The 16,872-nt window shown below is 46.1% G+C and overlaps 1 protein-coding gene across 2 annotated transcripts in view; it reads left to right on the top strand.

Annotated features, from left to right (window-relative positions):
* The window catches only part of IRF2 (interferon regulatory factor 2), a 100,594-nt gene that overhangs the window by 58,447 nt on the left and 25,275 nt on the right, over nucleotides 1–16,872 (top strand). For both annotated transcript variants that reach the window (XM_074396692.1, XM_003933848.3), the window contains 3 exons: nucleotides 9,359–9,458; nucleotides 10,216–10,392; nucleotides 10,735–10,781. In XM_074396692.1, coding sequence (XP_074252793.1) covers nucleotides 9,386–9,458; nucleotides 10,216–10,392; nucleotides 10,735–10,781 — 297 coding nt within the window. In that variant the 5' untranslated portion in view covers nucleotides 9,359–9,385. The remainder of the gene's footprint in view (nucleotides 1–9,358; nucleotides 9,459–10,215; nucleotides 10,393–10,734; nucleotides 10,782–16,872) is intronic.

The following is a 16,872-nucleotide window of genomic DNA, read 5'->3' as shown; positions in this document are numbered from 1 at the left end:
CTATTAGGGGTGAATCAGAAGGAGTTAATGTAGGTAAAAATGAAAACCTTCTAGAACTATATAATCTAGAAAAGCAACTGAATATATATATCATGACTTCTTTAAGGAGGCCCAGGAGAGAAGTTTCTCTTCTACCAGGAACAGTTCTGAGTAAATGCCTTTTTCCTCTTTCCCTACTCCCTCCTCTTTTCTTTTTGAATCTTAAGGACACAATGAATAATTTAGCTGGCTAGGCTCTATCTTTGTATCAGGTGCAAGAGCTTAGAGCCAGATTGCAGATTGGAGCTGCTTCCAACAAGTGAACAGGACAGTGCACTATAATTTACTAATATCACTCCTGGCCTTATTGGGTCTTTTCAGATATCTTTTAAATCTTATTTTTTGATTATTTTCCTTTTATCCACTTATTTTGATTTTTTTTTTTTTTTTTTTTTTTGAGACAAGGTCTCCCTCTGTCACCCAGGCTGGAGTGCAGTGGCGTGATCTCAGCTCACTGTAACCTCTGGCTTAAGCATCCTCCCACCTTTGCCTCCCAAGTAACTGGGACCACAGGCATGCTCCCGGATAATTTTTATATTTTTTGTAGAGATGGGGTTTCACTACGTTACCCAGACTGGTCTGGAACTCCAAGACTCAAGTGATCTCCTCTGGCTTGGCCTCCCAAAGGGCTGGGATTAAAGGCATGAGCTACAGCGCCCGGCCCGATTTTGAATTTAATGTTACTGTGTTGAAAATGTCTGTCTGAGCCTTTCTGAAACAAGGTGGGGCACTAAGTAAACAGAAATGAAGAAGCCATCTGCTTATTTCCTGTGACCTGTCGCATATCTCAAGGTCTTACTGCAAACAATGTATTTTTCTAAGGTTTTCTGTCTATAGTGTTTTAGATTTACATATGTAACCAGCTTCTTCCAAAGAAACAGACCAGAAATGGAGTTGCTCCTTGGTCAGCTCAGTTAGCAAGGGTGCCACGGAGGTTTAAGGAAGTGGGGGACCAGAGTAAAGGGCAGCTGGAGAGCCAGGATAGCGACGCGTACTCGGCACGTCCTGCCTGCAGGTTCTCTTTTAAGCAAGGTAGGTGCGTTAACTCACGCTCCGCCATCATGGGGTAGGTACTGTTTGTATTTTCCATTTTCCAGACAAGGAAACTGAGGCACAGAGAGGTTAAGTAGGATTCTGTTTTGAGGAACAAGGTAGCATTACTGTTGGATGTGGGAGGGAGAGGAAAGCGAATGCTCCTGCGTTCTGAAGAGAAGTAAGCTGTCTGTTTTCGCTTTTCCTTTTTTAAAAACACCTCCGCGGCCGGGCGTGGTGGCTCAAGCCTGTAATCCCAGCACTTTGGGAGGCCGAGGCGGGTGGATCACGAGGTCAAGAGATCGAGACCATCCTGGTCAACGTGGTGAAACCCCTTCTCTACTAAAAATGCAAAAAATTAGCTGGGCATGGTAGCGTGTGCCTGTAATCCCAGCTACTCAGGAGGCTGAGGCAGGAGCATTGCCTGAACCCAGGAGGCGGAGGTTGCGGTGAGCCGAGATCGCACCATTGCACTCCAGCCTGGGTAACAAGAGCGAAACTTCCTCTCAACTACAACAACAAAAACACCTCCACGGGTTTGGGTTGGCTTGATGCAGTAGAGAACAGGCAGCGTCTCGCACCGCCCCTGTTGAGCAGGCCCTGACATGCTGTCCGCCATGACTGGTTTAGACTAATCATCAGTCCCTTCTTGGCGCTGCGGTAGATGGAGCTGTGGCCCCCCAAGAAGCTAGATCCACATCCTAACTCTCAGAACCTGTGGATGTCACCTCATTTGGATAAAGGGTTTTTGCAGATGTAGTGAAGTCCCTTGAGATGGGATCATTCAGGGCGGGTCCTAACTCCAGTGAGGAGTGCCTTTTATGAGAGACAGAAGATGAGAAGACGCACACCGAGGACAGGGGCGTGTGTGGACTGGGGCAGAGACGGGAGAGCGGCAGCTACAGCCAGGGACTCCGAAAAGACAAGGAAGGATCCTTCCCAGAGCCTTCGAAAAGCATGAGCCCTGCGGACACCTTGATTTTGGACTTCTGGCCTCCAGGACTGGGATGGAATGCGTTTCTGTTGCTGTGAGCCACCCAGTTGGTACCATTTTCCACGACAGTCTTGGGAGATCGATGCACCCTCTGAGGCTCACTTCCTTACTGCGACTCTCTGCTGAGATGCGTTTTCTTCCCTCTATTGTGTCCGTGTTTTTCTGAGATAGGACCAGAAGGCAAGTGGATTTTTCTTTATGCAGATGAACACTTGGCCCTTCCAGGCAGCCCTTACCTGCCGAGCGTCACTCATCTGACTGTCAGCTTGAGAGTTCTCATCCCGAGGCATGGAGGGAAAGGAGACCTCTGTGCCATGTCACTGGGCTCCTCTGCCAGAGCTGGACACGAGCCAGGCTGATGAAGAAGAGTACGCTTGTGGCTGCCAGCCAGTGCTGCCTCTCAGCACCGCCCTGGCTCAGAGGCCAAAGCCTGCACTGTGGTCTCGAGGCCCTGATAAGCTGCATCCTACTGAGGCCTAGCCAGAGTGGGCACGTGGCATGGCTTGTGCACGTGGGCACTGCCATCACTGTCACTGCAGCCTCGGCTGGCGTCAGGATCTCTTCTCTCCATACCTGCACTCCCACAGGGCATCTTATTATAGGTTGCTGCTAACTTAGGGTTGTTGGCATTCATCTGTCCGTATAAATACTTAAACCGAGCGCCTACTGCTCCCTCCCATTCACAAGCATTCTGCCTGGAAATCCCTGTTCATATTTTGAGAGGTTTGAGGTCATTCCAAGACCCCTTTTGCCACTGAAGCCTGCTGCAACTCTTAGAAGAAACTGTTCACAAGGCTGTGAACAGAAGAAACTGTTCACAAGGCTGTGAACACTCACTTCTGCTTCAGTCGGCTTTCAGGATGAGTTCATGTTTATTGTGACGTGCTCCAGGCTGCGAGCCCCATGCACTGGTGCCTTGGCTGTCTTTCCTCATTACTGCATGTGCAGGGCCAGGCCTAGTGCCTGGTAAGTGGGAGGCGCTCTATAGAAGTTGTTCTGGGGATACATGAATGAGTGCTGTGGACTTGAAGGGGAGCAACATTGGTGGCTGTGTTTTTGTTCTGTTAGGATAATCAGATTTATGAGCACCGGGTTGGCATTTGTCACATGGCTCTCAGAAAGTCCATTCAACCTACTACATTCTTAAAGAGAAAGAGCTGGTTAATTAATGCCTTAAATTTCTTTCCATCCCCTGTTGTCTTAGTGTGTTCTCTGCTGCTTATAACAGAATACCTGACTCTGGATAATATATAAAGGAAAGGAATGTATTTCTTACAGTTATGGAGGCTGAGAAGTCCAAGGTTGAGGGGCTGCATCTGGTGAGGGCCTTCTTGCTGTTAGGTAGTGTCTGCAGAGTCCTCAGGGAATGCGGGGCATCACATGGTGTGGGGGATGAGTGTGCTCACTTGCTAGCAAAGGTCTCCCTTCCCCTTAAAAAGCCACAATCCCACCCCTATGACAACCTATTAATCCCTTAATCCCTGACTGGATTAATCCATTCATGAGGGCAAGGCCTCCTGACTCTCACCTCTTAAAGGACCCACCCCTCACTACTGCTCATTGGGGATTAAATTTCAATATACATTTTGTAAGGGGCAGATACTCAAACCATAGCACCTACTTCTAATAAGTTTGAAGGAGAATGGGAATGGAATAGGGTCCCTTGGATTCCTCTGAAGGAACGGTAAGGAGGGTTGGAAAAGTGTGTTCTAACCAGCTCATGAATGAGGCCTTGGCTGGGGCCATTCTCCCTTGATTATGAGTATTTGCGAATGTGCATAGTATGTTTGAGTAGCCCAGTGACTAAAAACAAATAGGATAGCAAATTTCCATATATTCATACATCTAGATGCAGGCAAATTTCCATATGCATCTAGATGTATGAATGTATGAATATTTTGCCTTATCTTTGTGTGTGTGTGTGTGTGTGTGTGTGTGTGTGTGTGTGTATATGTATCTTTGTGGTATTTTAAAGCAACTTCCTGACAGTGTACATTGTAAGACATAAGGACATTTTCTTACATATCCGTAATATCATTATTAATTGGACAATTAATACCGTTTAATATCATCACTACTCCATTCATATTCAAAATGCCTTGAGTATTCCCAAAATACCTTTTTATGGTTGATTTGCCCAAATCAGAATTCAAAGAAGTATACAGGTTGCGTTTGGTTTTATGACTGTAAGTAGTTTGGTTCTGCAGACTGTGGGTAGTACCCTCTGTTTTTTTCCTTCTTGCCATTGACTCGTTGAGACCAGGTTAGTTTTGGGTTTGTCCACATGCCTGCTTGTGGTGCCCTGGGCCATTTCTTGAGGCAGGAAGGAGGCAGCCACATTCAGGGTCCCAGTTCCTCTGGTAGCTCTGCCTGACCCCCACAGTGCGGGTTGTTGATGTTCTTACTTCCTGTTGGAGATCGTCCTGGATCCATGCACTAAGGCAGGGAATCACTGGACCTTTCCTTTCTTCCACTTTGAAAGTACACTTGTGTCTGTGTAAACATCGGGCCATCTCTGACCAGGGTAAGGAGTCCAGACAAAAAAAGCACACTCGTTGGAACATCTTAAAAATGTCGGGGGGAAGAAGAGGGAGAGAAGATAGCAGAACCAGTTTCCATGTGGGGCCAAGGAACCCTTATTCTGCATTGCTCAAGATAATCTCAGATGCTTCTCTGAAGTCAAGCAACACTCATCTCTCCCGCTTTCCTTCAGATGGGCAGAGTTCTGCACATACACAGGGCGTCCATCCATACACGGCGTGTGCCCCCACCGTGTGTGCACGACTGGTCACTCAGGGATGAGACACCTGACATGTACTGAAATCACAGGGTCCACACAGACAAACAGCAACACCTTCATGTCCCATGGAACACACGACTTGTGACCAGAGTGTTTACTGGTCAGAATCTCTTTCAGTTTCAAAAGGAATCTCACTTTCTTTTTCCTTTTAATAGGGTCTTCTTTAAAAAAAGAATCTGTGATGTGATTTTAAAGATATTTCTGATAAGTTTCTTAGTTTTTTTTTCCCTGCAACATGAAAAACTAGTTAAAAGTTAAATGTACTTTAAAAAATATTTACCATTTTAAAGTGACCATCGCAATGTCATGCAGGCATCACCACTGTCCAGTTCCAGAACTTTCTAACCCTCCAAAAGGAAATGCTGAACCCAGTAAGCAGTCACTTCCCATTTCCCTCTCCCCTAGCTTGTGGCAACACTGATCTGCTCTGTGTCTCTATGGATTTGCCATTTTTGGATATTTCAGGTAAACAGAAACATTCAATATTTGGCCTTTTGTGTCTGGCTTCTTTCACCCAGCATAGTGTTTTCAAGGTTCATTCACCTGGTAGCAAGTGTCGGAACTCCATTCCTTTTTGTGGCTGAATAATATTCCATTGTATGGATATACCGCGTTTTGTTTATCCATTCATCAGCTGATGGACACTGGGTTGTTGCTATCATTTGGCTTTTGTGGATAGTGCTGCTATGAACATCTGTGTTTAAGTTTTGGTTTGAATGTTTGCGTAGAATTCTTTGGGTATACATCCAGGTGTAAAATTCTTGGGTCATCAGGTAATCTGTGTTTCACTTTCTCCAGAGTGGCTCCACTGTTTTACATTCCTACAGCAATGAGTGAGGCTTCCAGTTTCTCCACATCCTCACCAACGTTTGTTATTTGTGTATCTTTTTTTTGGAGACAGGTCTATGGAGTAGTCTGTTTCGTGTTGCTGTGAAGGACTACCTGGGGCTGGGTAATTTATAAAGAAAAGAGGTTTCTTTGGCTCAGGGTTCTAGGCTGTACAAGAAGCATGACGTTGGCATCTGCTGCTGGTGAGGCCTCAGGATGGAAGGCAAAGGGCATTGCCTGGCAAGAGAGGGAGGAATAGAGAAGGGTGCAGGTGTGAAGCTCTTTTGAATAAACAGCTCTCACAGGAACTAACAGAGGGAGAACTTACTCATTGCTATGAGAACGACACCAAGTCTTTCATGAGGGATCCTGCCCCATGACCCAGACACCACCCACCAGGCCCCACCTCCAGCACTAGCAATCGCATTTTAACAGGAGACTTCGAGGGGACACACATCCGACCTATGCCAGCCCACTCAGGCCTGTTGCACAGTTCAAGAAGATGCATAGTGGATATTGCCAGGTTCAGTCAGTGCTTTTGTAACTGGATAACTTTTGCATGGTAACTCTGGAACTAGGTTTGTGTGTGTGTGTGTGTGTGTGTGTGTGTGTGTGTGTATGTGCATGTATGTGTGCATGTGCACACCTGTGTGCATGTGCGCACGTGTGTATGTGTGCATGTGTGCGTGAGTATGCATGCATGTGTGCGCCTGTGTGCACGTGTGCGTGTCTATGTGCATGTGCGTATGTGTGCATGTGTGCATGTGTGTGTGCACCTCCACACGTGTGTATGTGCATGTGTGTGTATGTGTGCATGTGTGCACCTGTGTGCACGTGTGCACGTCTGCATGTGCGTGAGTATGCATGTGTGCACCTGTGTGTGCACCTCCACACGTGTGTGTGTGCATGTGCGTGTATGTGTGCATGTGTGCGCCTGTGTGTGCATGTGTGCATGTGTCTATGTATGTGCATGTGCGTGAGTATGCATGTGTGTGCCTGTGCACACGCCTGTATGTGTGCATGTGTGCATGAGTATGCATGCGTGTGTGCGCCTGTGTCCATGTGTGTGCATGTATGCGCCTGTGTGTGCGTGTGTGTGCATGTGTGCGTGTACATATGTACATGTGCGCGAGTATGCGTGCGTGTGTGCGCCTGTGTGTGCGCATGTGTGCCTGTGTGCACGTGTATGCGAGTGTGTGTGCACCTGTGTGTACGCATGTGTGCGTATGTATATACATGTGCGCGAGTATGCATGCGTGTGCGCCTGTGTGCATGCGCGTGTGCATGTGTGTGCGTGTGTGTTTGCGTGTGTGCGCCTTGTGTGCGCGTGTATGTGCATGTGAACGTGAGTATGCGTGCGTGTGCGCCTGTGTGCGTGTGTGTGTATGTGTGCATGTGCATGTAAGTGTGCGTGTGTGCGTGTGTGCACGTGTGTGCACCTGTGTGTACGTGTGTGCACCTGTGTGTGTGCGTGTGTGTGTGTGTGAGCGCGTGCGTGTGTATGCATGCACGCATGCCTGCAGCTGCTTAAAAAGCTCTACTTTATCTGTATCAGTTTTGTGTCTTGCAAGATAGACTTCAGATTGTGTCACCCTAGAACTCCTTTGACCTAGAAAAAAAGTACAACAGGAAATTCTTAAGAATCTCTGCGTTTAAGCATAAAGCTTTAGATTCTGGGCATGCACTTCAGGAAAAGTTCTTTCACTGAAATCAGTTTTCACCTATATCATTTTCATGAACATCAAGAAACGGCATTTAGTGATTTTGCTCTCTGATTTTTATCTACATTAAAGCATAAAATGTCACTCAGCCCTTTTCTGATTACCGTCCTTTTGAAATTGGCTAATCTGAAGCCCTGCTACCTCTGTGGATGATACAGAATGAACACCGAGGAGCTGATGAAAAGGTCTCTCGCTTTCAGTTCTCCTTTAATAACTGACTTCTTAGAATATGGTAGAATTTTCCTTTTAACAGGTTTTGGGAAACTCTCCAATGTTCTGAAATATTCTTAGTCCTGGCTTTGTGATTGGTTCTGTGGAGAGGCACCGAGTCTCTTTTGGGACAGCTGGGACCCTTTCTGCGTTTTCATTGTGTGAGACTGAAGTGGTGGAAACTCCCTCCTGACATTTCATTCCTTCCTCAGAGGAAGGGACTCGCATACCTAGCAATTACCAGAACTGCCTTGAGAGCTTTAAAAGAATACAATCTCCTGGGCTTTAATCTCCACAGAATCCAGGTCTCAACGGATCTGTCACAGAACAGGGAATCTTCCAAATCTAAAAGCTGGGAGACAATGGGTGGGTGATTAAGTCATAGTATATGGAGTCACATGACCTGGGTTTTGAACTTAAGACACTCACTACCCTGTAAGTTCCTTGGCTAAATAGTTAAAAGTCTGTTTCTTGGTTTCCTCGGCTATACAATGGAAATTGTCACATATACCTCACTCATTAGGCTGTGGGAGGAAAACAAAACGGAGGTCCATGTGGACATGGGCAGTCAAACGCGCGGCGCCACTGTGACCTCGGTACCTGCCGGTCCCACCACAAAAGCTGGTTGGGCCAGGTTCCTTGCTGGTAGCTTCACGAAGAGTATGGCTTTGTTTCTAAACCAGGGATTTCCAATCCTGTGTTTTTCAGGGTTGCTTGAGGCGGTTTTGAGTCACCTCTCTGGCTGCCAGAGAGATGTACAGATAGGCTGCTGTAAGGATCAGACGGAGAGATGTTGTTCTGGAAAATGTGTCGTCTCATAACCTCTGCCTCTTTGTTTGCACTTCTTGCTACTTCTGCAGAGACAGTGGACCCAGAGGGATTCGGATGTTACTTTCTGTTTCTGTTGGAGATACTTGGTTTCTGTGACAGTGGCCTCAGATATACCTGACTTCTCTTAAGCAGCATAAAGGGGTATAATTTTGGAAAGTTGCCTGACTTTTAATTTTTCCTAAGATAACTGGAGTTACTGTTTACCAAATGATGGGAATACATTATAAGAGTAAGCACTAGAAGTTTCCGTCCGTGGCCATTTTTCTGTGGTTTTATTAAAAAAAGATGAACGGGGCTGAGTGCAGTGGCTCACCCCTGTAATCCCAGCAGTTTGGGAGCCCGAGGCGGGCAGATCACTTGAGGTCAGGAGTTCGAGACCAGACGGGCCAGTTTAGTGAAACCCTGTCTCTACTAAAAATACAAAAATTAGCCATGCATGGTGGCGCATGCCAGCCATCCTAGCTACAAGGTAGGCTGAGGTGGGAGAATCCCTTGAACCCGGGAGATGGAAGTTGTAGTGAGCCGAGATCACGCCGTTGCACTCCAGCCTGAGCAACAGAACGAGACTCCTGTCTGCAAAAACATATATTAAAAAAACCGAAAAGAGGCAGAAATAATAGAACACATTGGCATATCCCAAATCATCACCTTGGACCTTGGAAGACATTCCTGCTCTGCAGGACTTCATGAGACTGACTGTCACCCAGGGTAGGCTATCAAGATTTGGGATCCAGTGGGGAAGTGGGTTTGGTTTACAGTAGATCTTCCTGTCAACAGTCAACACATTCAGTGATGCTTGGTGGGAAATCTTGCTAGCCAGCCCTTCAGAACCCTTTGCAATGGTGAGCCAAAACCCGTGACCACAATTCTTCTTTCCTTTTTTTTTTTTTTTTTTTTTTCCAGGAAAAGAAGATTTTTCAGATCCCCTGGATGCACGCGGCTAGACATGGGTGGGACGTGGAGAAAGATGCACCACTCTTTAGAAACTGGGCAATCCACACAGGTACTGAAAGGCCCTGCGACGTGTACAGAGGCAGGCACTCACGCTTAGTTTTCTTTCTATTACACATAAAATATCCCGGCTTATGACCTCACGAAGATGGCTCTGAAAAACCTGTGACTTGTCCCTAGGCACTTCCTGGACACATGGGGTACAAATTACACCTCTCCGAAGTGATGTCGCACTCATCCCATAGAATCTTAGTCCTTAAATTTCCTACAAAGGTGGTATTCTAAGAAGTTCTCTAGGTGTTACCAGGGAAATATAAACTCATTGTTTGTTTGATGCTATAAACTTTGATCGAATTTATCTCCTCCCAAAAGGTAATCAGAAAGAAATTCATTTATTTCATTTATGTAGGGAGCTATTTACAGGAACGGAACTTGTATGGGATGTTGGAGCGTTAGATGGAAAGAGGCACTCAGGCTCCCTCTGCCTGTTGACTTTTCAGCCTCTCAGTCATCTGTGTTTCTTACGTTGATGCTCCGTTCATTTATAGTTTCCTCAAGCTGTGTGGTAGAACCAGGGTGACCAGCTTGTCCCAGTTTGCCTAGAACTGTTCGGGTTTTAAAAACAAAATTCCCACATCCCAAGAACCTTCTTACCCCCAGGCACACCAGGACGATTTGTCACTGGAGATATAGCCTGGAGTGAAAAGGTTTCCTTGTACTGCCTCGCCAGCCATACCGTGTTTCCAGAAATGTCTTCCTCTGTATCTAATGTTTTCCCTCTTTTTCTTAACCTTTGTCTGTGCTGTTAGGAAAGCATCAACCAGGAGTAGATAAACCTGATCCGAAAACATGGAAGGCGAATTTCAGATGTGCCATGAACTCCTTGCCTGACATTGAAGAAGTTAAGGATAAAAGCATAAAGAAAGGGAACAACGCATTCAGAGTCTACCGCATGCTGCCCCTCTCGGAACGGCCTTCTAAGAAAGGTAAAGGTGTTTACAGACGGAAGAGCGGTCACTCAGTGTGCATCATCGTGCCTTCGTGATTTCTTCATTTCTACATCTGCAGTCGCTTCGCAGGTGGAACAGCGTGTTCATGCTGTAGGGGATCATTCCGCCCCTACTGGGCTTGGAAATAAAACTTTCAAGTGGCCAAAGGTAGTAAAAGATGCATGTGGAATTCTGACCACGCACAGACTAAAACAACAGGTTCATAGAGAGGTTCAGGAAGAATTATTTAACCTAAGGGAAAGGTTTCTCTGGAGGTACTTCATGAATTAATCCAAAACTACATATTTTTTTTTTTTTTTTTTTTTTTTTTTGCTACAGGAAAGAAACCAAAGACAGAAAAAGAAGACAGAGTTAAGCACATCAAGGTAATCTTGGGTGGTTCAGAAAGTCGGAGTGGGATCTTATTAATGACTTACGTTCTGCCTTATAAAAATGAGTCGCAGGCCCTTTGTGGAGTGTGTCATCTTTCTTCCTTTGCCCGCGTGTCTTCTGTGCTTTACGTGTTTGCTCTTCGGCATGTATCCACTTGCAGACATAGGTACACGGGCCCCGCCTCATCCCGTCTCCATGGGAAATTTATGAATGAAGTCACAGATTGACACAGTGTGCTCGGCAGGCTGAGGCCTCCATCTGGCCACCACAGCCTCTGCCAGCGGTCACTTCGTGCCAGCTAAGCTTCACACTAGCTTATGTCTCATACTCTTAACTGTATTTTCAGGCTATTAAATATACTCTAATATGTGTGAAATGTTATATGCCTCTATAAAATGTATGAACTGTATTTTATACACATTTCATCATGGGCCCTTTGGTGGGGGGCACCGTGGTCAGCCTCAGTACTCCATCAGCACAGCTCTCAATGGCTGCCTTCTGTCCACTGTGGAATTGTCTCTATACCCCACAAGGGTTTTCCATGGGATGTGCGTATGTGTGAGCTTCTCACTAGGCTGTGTAGTCTGAACTCCCTGCAGCTTAAGGATCTTCATGGACAGATTAGGTGGCCCTTGTTAAATAGGGAGAGAAGAGCCAAATATTCCCCGCAAAACCGGGGACAAGCTTCACTTGGTGAGCAGAAAGCAGACACTGCAGTCACAGACCCAGGAACCTCAGAGAGACTATCTGGCTCGATGGCCTCTCTTTGCAGATGAAGAGATGGTGGCTTGAGAGAGTTGAGTGACATGAACCCAGGGTCACCTGGATACTGAGAACTGAACTTGAAGGAGAGGCTAATTATACTGATTTATAATCTAGAATAAATGTTAAAGAAAAAAAAGAAAGCAGACCATTCAGACAGCACAATGTTTACAAACAAGCCACTACTTTAGAATTAAAAAAAAAAAAAAACCCCAAATAATATGCTTCTGATATAAAGTTAGACTCATGAAGGTAGTTAGATTGTGAGGAAAGACTTAGATAAATTGTTGAAGTTTTAGAGATAGTTACTTGTGCAATGGAAAAATAAATATTTTAAGCAGGTGTTTTTGCAGTGATACTTTCAGTTTCACTTTCTATATATATACATATATATTTTTGAGTCAGAGTCTCATGCCGTCACCCAGGCTGGGGTGCAGTGGTGCAATCTTGGCTCACTGCCACCTCCACCTCCCCAGTTCAAGCAATTCTCCTGTCTCAGCCTCCTGAGTAGCTGGGATTGCAGGTGCTCACCCCCACACCCAGCTAATTTTTTTATTTTTAGTAGAGAGGGGTTTCACCATGTTGGCCAGGCTGGTCGTGAACTCCTGACCTCAGGTGATTAGCCTGCCTCAGCCTCCCAAAGTGTTGGGATTACAGGCGTGAGCCACCACACCTGGCCCCAAAACAGTTTTTTATAGTTCAGCTTAATATAACGTTTGAAGCAAATTCCATACCTCTTCCATAATAGTTCAGTATATGTATTTAAAAGTTAAGTGCTCTGTAAAAATACCATCATTATTGTACCTGAAAAAATAAGCAACTTCTCTCCATATCAGTGAATATCCTGCCAGCGTTAGAGTTTCAGTTGTTCCATACATGTTTTAACTTTCATGTGGTTTGTTTACTTATATTGAGACCCATATAAAATCCACATGTGATTTTTGAATGTCTTTTAAGTATTATTTTTTCTTCTTTTTTTCCTTTTGAGATGTAGTCTCCCTCTGTTGCCAGGCTGGAGTGCGCTGGCGCGATCTCAGTTCACTGCAACCTCCGCCTCCTGGGTTCAAACGATTCTCCTGCCTCAGCCTCTTGAGTAACGGGAACTACTGGTGTGCGCGACCATGCCCAGCTAATTTTTGTATTTTTAGTAGCAACGGGGTTTCACCATGTTGCTTAGGATGGTCTCGATCTCTTGACCTCGCGATCTGCCTGCCTTGGCCTCCCAAAGTGTTGGGATTACAGGCGTGAGCCACCGCGCCCCGCCAAGTATTTTTAAGTATATATGTTTCTCCTATATTACCTCTTAAAACATTTATTTATTTATTTATTTATTTATTTTACAGTTGAACAAACTTCGTTGTTAACCATATCATTTCTCAGTTTTTGTTATGTTTTGTTTTGTTTCTCGAGACAAGGTCTTACCCTGTCACCCAGGCTAGAGTGCAGTGATGTGATCATGGCTCACTGAAGCCTCAACCTCCTGGGCTCAGGTGATCCCTGCCTTCGCCTCCCTTTAGTAGTCAGCTCTACAGGTGTTTGTCACCAAGAATGGATAATTAAAAATGTTTTTTTAATAGAGGTGAGGTCTCACTCTGATGTCTAGGCTGGTCTCAAACTCCTGAACTGAAATGATCTTCCTGCCTTGGCTTTTCAAAATATTGGAATTACAAGTGTGAGCCTGGCTGAGTTTGTATTTTTAAGGCCTACGTTTTGATTCATGCTATTTAGTCAGAAAAGTATAGCTTCCTCACAAATGTGTGATTTTGAAGAACCTGCTACAATTTTAAGTGTGACCGAAGCGTACTTACTACTATTTTCCTGTCATCTAGCTGAGTTCCTGGCCCAGAACAGATCTCTAATAGGAATTTGATCACTGATGAGATGCATGAGCATTTGTGGACTAAACAGAGGCATAAAGAAGTAGGATATAGCCGGGCGCGGTGGCTCAAGCCTATAATCCCAGCACTTTGGGAGGCCGAGGTGGGTGGATCACGAGGTCGAGAGATCGAGACCATCCTGGTCAACATGGTGAAACCCCATCTCTACTAAAAATACAAAAAAATTAGCTGGGCATGGTGGCGTGTGCCTGTAATCCCAGCTACTCAGGAGGCTGAGGCAGGAGAATTGCCTGAACCCAGGAGGCGGAGGTTGCGGTGAGCCGAGATCGCGCCATTGCACTCCAGCCTGGGTAACAAGAGCAAAACTCCGTCTCAAAAAAAAAAAAAAAAAAAAAAAAAAAAAAAAAAAAAGAAGTAGGATATGTGGGGCGCAGGTGAGGGGTTTTCCATTAGGATGCAGATTTCATTTCATAATCGCAGTTAATGGAGAAATAAGAATGAACAGATGTCACCTTTTCAGCACACTTCGCTCACATGTATCTGCTGTGTTCCATCGAATGCCAGATGCCAATGTTGCTAAGATGCACCGTTATTTCATGTATGTCTTAGAGAAACTGCTTCCGATGAACCCATGACACATGATGGATCGTAAGGCACATCCTCTTTCAGGGCTGTGGCAGTGTGAGGAAATGTGCATCTTAGAGTCCATGCCACGTGGTGGTCCCTTCGTTTGAGATCTCTGCGGCCACATCAGCATTGCGGTGTCTTCACATGACCACCAAAATGCGCAAGTTGTGGAAGGCACAGTCCTGGGTGGGCTTGGTCATCCTGGCCCAGGGAAGTAAGTGAGAGATCTTAGGTACAGCTGTGAGGGTCAAGATCACCTTAGCCAAGTGTGTTTTATGAAGTCCTTGTGCCATAAAGATATGGCTCATACCTGAAACTTTCCCCTCCAAAGGACCTGATTCCTTCAGCAGAAGGCAGATGATTCACCAGACCTAAGCCAGCCTAACTTGAATTTAAATCTGCTTGCATTGTGCTTTGCAGTGTAGCAGGGAAGCTCGGAAGTAGCCAGCGGGCTTCCGGAGTTCTGGACTTCCTGGCTGTTCAAGCCATTGTGTGGACTCAGTGTCTCTGTGGAGTGTTTGAAAAGTGAACTCCCAGGGCATCTGGAATTGGACAGTCAGAGGACAATTATTAGCTGTTAATATATTACTTTTTAATTGTACATCAAAATACCCAAGCACTGGCCGGGTACAGTGACTCACACCTGTAATCCCAGTACTTTGGGAGGCTGAGGTGGGCGGGTCATTAGGTCACGAGTTCGAGACCAGCCTGGCCAATATAGTGAAACCCCGTCTCTACTAAAATACAAAAAAATTAGCCGGGCGTGGTGATACATGCCTGTAGTCCCAGCTACTTGGGAGGCTGAGGCAGAAGAATCGCTTGAACCCGGGAGACGGAAGTCGCGAGCCAAGATTGTGCCACTGCACTCCAGTGGGTGTGACACAGTGAGATTCCATCTCCCTCCCCTCCCCCCAAAAAGAAAAGAAAACCCCCAAGCACTGAGTTAATATATTCTGCGCAAATATACTAAACCTACTTAGTCTACTCAAATATGTAACTGGATAGACTGTAGATTTCTTCTGCTGAGAAAATTTGTCTTTTATGTGGTAACTAGGTATGAAAGTTTGCTGTTGAAACAAGCTTTTTCCAATCTTCAGCTCAAGTTGAAGTTTTAATTAGCAAACAGTGTTTACAGCATGTAGGCCAAGTGTTAGAATTTTCTTGGGGTCACTCATGATTTATCTCCATGCCTTATGTCCCCCAACAAATCATTTCCCCGAGACTGGAAGACCCAAGGCCCATTGGCCATGTGGTAGGTGCAGAGACTGCCTGAGCATTCTCTGACATTTTCTTTTGTGAGTATATCCCTACATGCTGAGTGAGCCATGTTTTCCTGGAGCTAAGCCCCACCTGTGCGGCAGGAACTAGATATCTAAGGAAATAAGAACAAGAAAAACAGCTGGGTACAGTGGTTCATGCCTGTGGTCCCAGCTACTCAGGAGGCTGAGGTAGGATTGAACACAGGGGTTTGAGGCTGCAGTGAGCTATGATTGCACCACTGCGCTGCAGCCTGGGCAACAGAGCAAGATCCCTTCCCCGCCTCAAAAAAGAGAAACAACAGTGAGCGATCCTGGATTCTACATCATCAGTGCATATATATGTTTTGGAAAATAGCACGGAACGGTTTGCTCTGTGGGACTTCAGACAAGGCCAAGAACAGGGTAGAAGTAGTTAAAACAGAGGGGCACTGGTTGATATTTTTGAGCTGATTCCAAGTTCCCAGCTATGATTATTGTCTCTGAGTTCTCCCTGTGAGGGGCAGGTTCATCTCCCTTTTATACGTTTAGGAAATGGATGCCCAGGGAGGCTGATTGATTTTCCCAAGGCTGCACTGCTTTACAGAGCTGAGATTTGAATCCAAGTGTGTCCCCTTGGTGCTTCATAGCCTCTGGGGCCTAAGCCAGGCCTTGAGGGATGGACAGGGTCAAACCGTGGTCCTTCCCCAGCACTAAGGGCCTCAGCAGTGAAGGCCTTGGAGGTTAGAGTTGGCTTGTCTTTCCTGGATGAGACAGGAAACTGGCTTAATTAGAGCAGGAGTTTGTGTGAGGGAACAATGGGAAATCCAGGCGTAGGTGGGGCGGGTGGAAATGGGTACTTCCTGCTTCAGAGGGTTGTTTGCAGCTGAAATATACATGCCTTGAAACTGTACAGTACTTCCTGATCAAAGCGTTACTATTGTGAAGGCGATAGAATTGGGAAGGGCTGCTAAAGTCACTTGGTGAAGATCAGGCCTGGTCTGTATTTGTTCTGAGCGCAGACCTATGGGGTAAGCAGATAGGCATTCAGCTGCTCTTTCTTATAGAGCTGTTGGCTCTAACAGTGACATGAGCTGGATTAAAACGCGGTGCGCTCCCTGGCAGGGCTGCTACTGCTGATCCTCTCACTGGTTGGAAGAGGTCTTCAGTTTTGAAACTTTAATAAAATGAAAACGCATGCCAGCAGCTCACTTGAAAAACAGATAACACGAGGGCTGCCCTGGGTGAAGCAGCTTATCGGGCTGATTCTGCCTACCCGGGATACTCCCTTCCCATGTGGTGGCTCAGGAGGGGGCTCTGAGTCCTGTTTGAAAAGCTTAAGGACAGTTGTATGAAATGACACAGTTGAACTCCTTGGAGCACTCAGAGCAGGAGGGAATTGATACGTAAGGGAGGCCTTTCTCACCAGGGTGGGAAGGAGTCCAGGGCAGGGGCGGGAGCTGGGCCACTGGCATGGATGGGAGGAGACGATTCTCCAGAAGGTGGAAGAGGGTTTAGAGGATGCGCATAAGAGCGGCCTAAAGAGGTTCTCGCCCCTGCGGTTCTCGCCTTCAGAGGGGATGTTGGGAAGAGAAGTCGTTTTGTGGAGAGGATGTTTCACT

Source organism: Saimiri boliviensis, chromosome 3 (assembly GCF_048565385.1).
Source record: "Saimiri boliviensis isolate mSaiBol1 chromosome 3, mSaiBol1.pri, whole genome shotgun sequence".
In the NCBI taxonomy this organism is placed as follows: domain Eukaryota; kingdom Metazoa; phylum Chordata; class Mammalia; order Primates; family Cebidae; genus Saimiri; species Saimiri boliviensis.
Note: the sequence above shows the minus strand (reverse complement) of the source record. Positions and strands in the feature narration are given on the sequence as shown.